Consider the following 4,689-nt stretch of genomic DNA (forward strand, 5'->3'; position numbering starts at 1 on the left):
TCAAGAAGACAAAGATTCTCACCACCGAACCAATTGGCAGCATCAGGATGGATGGTGAAGAGATTGAGATTGTTCACAGCTTTAGTCTGCTTGGTTCCACAATCAACACTCTTGGCACCAGCAGCCAGGAAATTAAAAAATGTATTGAGATGGGAAAGTCTGCTGTTAGGGACCTCTCTAAAGTACTGAAGAGCAATGGTGTCTCTCTGGGGCCATAGTCTTTGCAATCACTTGTAATGCATCAGAGAGCCGGACAATAACTAGGGAGGATAGAAGGAGAATTGATGCCTTTGAGCTTTGGTGTTGGAGAAGGGTATTGAGGGTACCAGGGACTGCTAAGAAAACAAACAGATTCATCCAGGAGAGGGTTAAACCATGCTGCTCCTTGGAGGCAAAATTCTGAGGCTTCGTCTAATGTATCTTGGTCATGTTGTAAGGAGAAACCAGTCCTTAGAGAAGGACATCATCCTTGGTATGGTGGAGGGCAAGTACAGGAGGGGAAGGCCCTCTAGGAGCTGGATTGATTCAGTGTCTGGGGTAATTGGGGTGAGTGTGTCGGAGACAGTGAGATTGGCACAGGACAGAACAGAGTTTAGGGCTGTTGTACATAGGGTCGCTATGAGTCACAAGCGTCTCGACGGCACATAACAACACCACAACAATATGCTTACAAAAATATTTAGAAATAAAAATCCATAAGGAAATATTGTCGTCGTTGTTGTTAGGAGCCATGGTGTTGACTATGACATAGCAATGCTATGAATAACAGATCTAAACTTTACCTTATCTTGCCCCGTTCTTTCATTCTCTAATATCCTGGAACTCCTTGTTTCAATCACTGTGTCAGTCCATCTCTTGTTGAGGGTCTTCCTCTCTCTTCGTTACCCCTCCACTTTTCCTAGCATTATGTCTTTTTTTAAGGACTACCCTCTCCTGAGAACATATCTAAGTATGTAAGACAAAGTTTTATCATCCTTGCTTCTAAAGAGCAGAGCACCCTCTTTTGGTTGTCCATGGGATATTCAGTACATTCTTCAACACCACAACTCAAAAGCATCAATTCTGTTAGCCCATTTTCTGATGCATAGGAAATAACTGAGAATACCATGGCTTGGATCAGGCATACCTTCATCTTTAAACTGAAATCATTCTCACCAATAACAGAAAGTCAGATGAACTGTGGGAAGACATCAAGGATATCATTCAGTTACAAAATCAGATGAGAAAGAAAGAACTCATGTGAATGTCAGAAGGAACTCTGAACATTGCATTAGAATACTGAGAAGCCAAAATAAAGAGAAGACATGGCAACATAGAGATCAACAGAAGATTTGAAAGAGCATATTGAGGAGACAAAGAAAAATATTTTAATGAAATGTGCAAACAGCTGGAGTCAGAAAACAAAAGAAAAAAAAACTTGCTTGGAACTTCTCAAGCTGAGAGAATTGAAGAACAAATTCAAACCCCCAAGTTACAGTACTGAAGGATGCTATATAGGGGCAAATATTCAATGGTTCAAGAAGATTCAGAAGAAGATGGAAGACGTACACGAAGTCACTGCAAGTTAGCTCACAGGGAACCATTTAAGGAAGTAGCATATGGCACTAGGAATTGGTGAAATACTAATTGACATGTTCCATCAAACAATGCAGATCTGGACGGACGTGGTCACCAGGGTATGCCAAGAAATCTGGGAGACAGCTGCCTGGTCTAATGATTGGAAGACATTCATATTTCGTTCTCCAAGAAAAGGTATTCCCAGGCCATAGCTGACCCTCCAATAGGCTTTTAGAAACAGTATACATCAAATGGGAGGAGACTGCCCATCTTTCTTCTGCAGAGTAGCTGGTGGATTTGAACCAAGTGCCTTCAGGTTGACAGCACAGCTACTTAACAAAATAGTGGGTTCAAATATCCTCCTTTTCAGTTCAAGCTCAAACTGCTATCAAGTCAGAAACAACTCATAGCTAACCCTTCTGAGGCTGTAAGTCGCTTAAGAGGAGATGCCCGTCTTTCTCCTTGGATCCAAAGGTGGCTTAGTGAGGAGGCCTTTGGGTTTGCAGTGCAACTCACTAAAGGCCAAGAATTTAAGTTGATAACCTTTGCGTCACCAGAGCCCTAGCTATCTGCCTCTCAATGTTTCTCGGTGTGTATGTAAATAAGTATTGAAACTGTTAACTCTTTGGTTAGTTGATTTACAAATTATGTACTATGACACCCAGCCTCCTCCTCCCTTTCTTCAGCCTTCACTTCTAATAAGTTCCCTTATTACAATAGGTATAATGTGTTTTAATGTGCTAAAGAACTGAACCAATATTTTTATATTAAAAAACAAGCTTTATATATAAATAAATGCTTATATACTGCATGAAGTATGTATCTTAGTTTAAAATACAATAGAGACATTAGAAATAAACATGCTTAATTAAATAAAAGTGGGTAAATTTTTGCACAAATATTCAACACGAGACAATAAAATCTGTTAGGAGCCCACCCCCTTTAAAATATAGTTCTTAAACTCAGCGACTTTAAAAGTTGGACATTTGCAAAAAACAAAAGCAAGTTGGATACTTAGAGGGCTTGTTTTGTTGTGCCGTCGAGTCATTTGTGACTCACAGGGACCCTATGTACAATAGCCCTAAACCCTGCCCTATCTCTTGCCAAACTTATTATCTCTGACACACCTATCCCCATTACTCCAGTGACGGAATCAATCCTCTCCTGCTCTGCCCCTCCAGCCTCCCAAGCATGACGTCCCTCTCCAAGAACTGATCTCACCTTGCAACATGTCCAAAATATGTCAGACGGAGCTTCAGAATTGTTAATTCCAAGGAGCAGCCTGGCTTCACCCTCTTCAGGACAAATTTGTTTGTTCTCCTAGCAGTCCATGGTATGTTCGATACTCTTCTTCAGCACCAAAGCTCAAAGGCCTCAACTCTCTTATCATCCCTAGTCATTGTCTAGCTTTCTGATGCACAGAAAGTAGTGGACTGTATCAGGCTCACCTTAGTCTCCAGACTGACATCATTGCTCCTCTGGATACATTTATAACAAATTTTAAAAAGACATTTCAGAGTTTTAGCAATATAAGATCTTGAACAGCACAGTCTATATACAACTTTTTTCTCTTAGAGCACAATGTTTCAAGAAAACCTGCTCATATGAGTGCAAAGCATTTATTACTCATTGCTCAACTGGTGAATTAAGTTGAAGTATATTTATGCTTCAGTTTATGGCCCCAAAATTTTATTGTTTTGAGTTAGTGTTAGAATTGCCTGTAGTTTCTACTGTCTACATAATAATTCACAATACATATTATCCATGATGTGCTAGGTTTGTAATAAACTAAATAATGATAAGCGTTAAGGGAAAGGGTGGAATTTTAGATAAGGTGGCCATGAAAGTCTCCACACTGAACTAACTGTTGGATATATTCCTGAAAAACAAACAAGGGGCTAGTTGTGTCGTTATCTTGATGAAGAACAATGTAGCCTGGCAGGATCATAATATCTCTTTGAGGTTGTTTGAGGTGAGACAGCACCTGGCATAAACACAGAATGCCAGACTACTGAAACAGCAAGAACCCACTGCACAGAGTTTAAGTGAGCTGCTGCTAACTGAATGGCTGGAAGTTTCAGTGAGAGTAGAAGGTAGCAATCTGGTTTTATAAAGATGTATGCCCTTCAAAATATTGAAAAAGCTAGGACACTACTTAGACAAATGCCAGAAGTTCAAGCTGGATTTACAAGAAACCGTGGCACCAGGGATATCATTGCTCATGTCACATGGATCTCGTCTGAAAGCAAAGATTACTAGGAGAATGTCTACTTGAGCTTTACTGATTATGCAAAGTTATTTGACTACGTGGATCATAACAAATGATGGCTAACATTGAGAAGAATGGGCATCTCAGCACACTAAATTATGCTCATGTAAAACCTATACCTAGATCAAGAAGTTGTTGTGTGAACAGAGCAAGAAAATATAACATGGTTTAAAATTAAGAAAAGCATATATCACGGTTGTATCATTTCTCCATACCTATCCAATCTATATGCTGAGCAAATAAGCTGTATTCAAGAAGCTTGACTCTGTGAAGAAGAATGTGGAGGAATACAGGGTGCTGTAGGCTTAAAAATAAAAATAAAAATAAAATAATATTAAAAAATAAGAAAAAGAAAGAAGAATGAGGCATCAGGATTGGAGGAAAACTCATCAATAACCTTTGTGCTTCACATCTGAAGCACACAATCACGTTTGCTTGAAAGTGAGAACTTGAAACACTTGCTACAAGAGATCAAACCCTGCAGCCTTCAATATGGATTACATCTCAACATCAAGGAAACAAAAATTCTCATCACTGGACTGATAGTGGACCCCATAATAGATGGAGAAAAGAGTGAAATTGTCAAAAACTTCATCTTACTTGGAGGTACAACCAATATGCTTGGTAATGTTGTTATGTACTGTCGAGTCACCTGCGACTCATAGCAACCCTATGTACAACAGCCCTAAACCCTGCTCTGTCCTGTGCTAATCTCACTGTGTCTGACAAACACCCTACCCCAAATACCCAGTCAGTGAATCAATCCACCTCAAAGAGGGTCTTCCTCTCTTGCGCTGATCCTCCACCATCCTAAGCATGATGTCCCTCTCCAAGGACTGGTCCCTCATTGCAACATGTCCAAA

At 39.9% G+C, this 4,689-nt stretch overlaps 1 protein-coding gene across 1 annotated transcript in view; it reads left to right on the forward strand.

Moving 5' to 3' along the window:
* Positions 1-4,689, forward strand: part of KIAA0895 (KIAA0895 ortholog) — an 82,907-nt gene that overhangs the window by 1,717 nt on the left and 76,501 nt on the right. The window contains exon 2 of the mRNA XM_006887627.1: positions 1,653-1,752. Within this exon, the coding sequence (XP_006887689.1) occupies positions 1,653-1,752 (100 nt within the window). The remainder of the gene's footprint in view (positions 1-1,652; positions 1,753-4,689) is intronic.

The sequence above is a fragment of the Elephantulus edwardii genome, unplaced genomic scaffold, assembly GCF_000299155.1.
Source record: "Elephantulus edwardii isolate Elephantulus edwardi_28Jun2011 unplaced genomic scaffold, EleEdw1.0 scaffold00059, whole genome shotgun sequence".
NCBI lineage: Eukaryota > Metazoa > Chordata > Mammalia > Macroscelidea > Macroscelididae > Elephantulus > Elephantulus edwardii.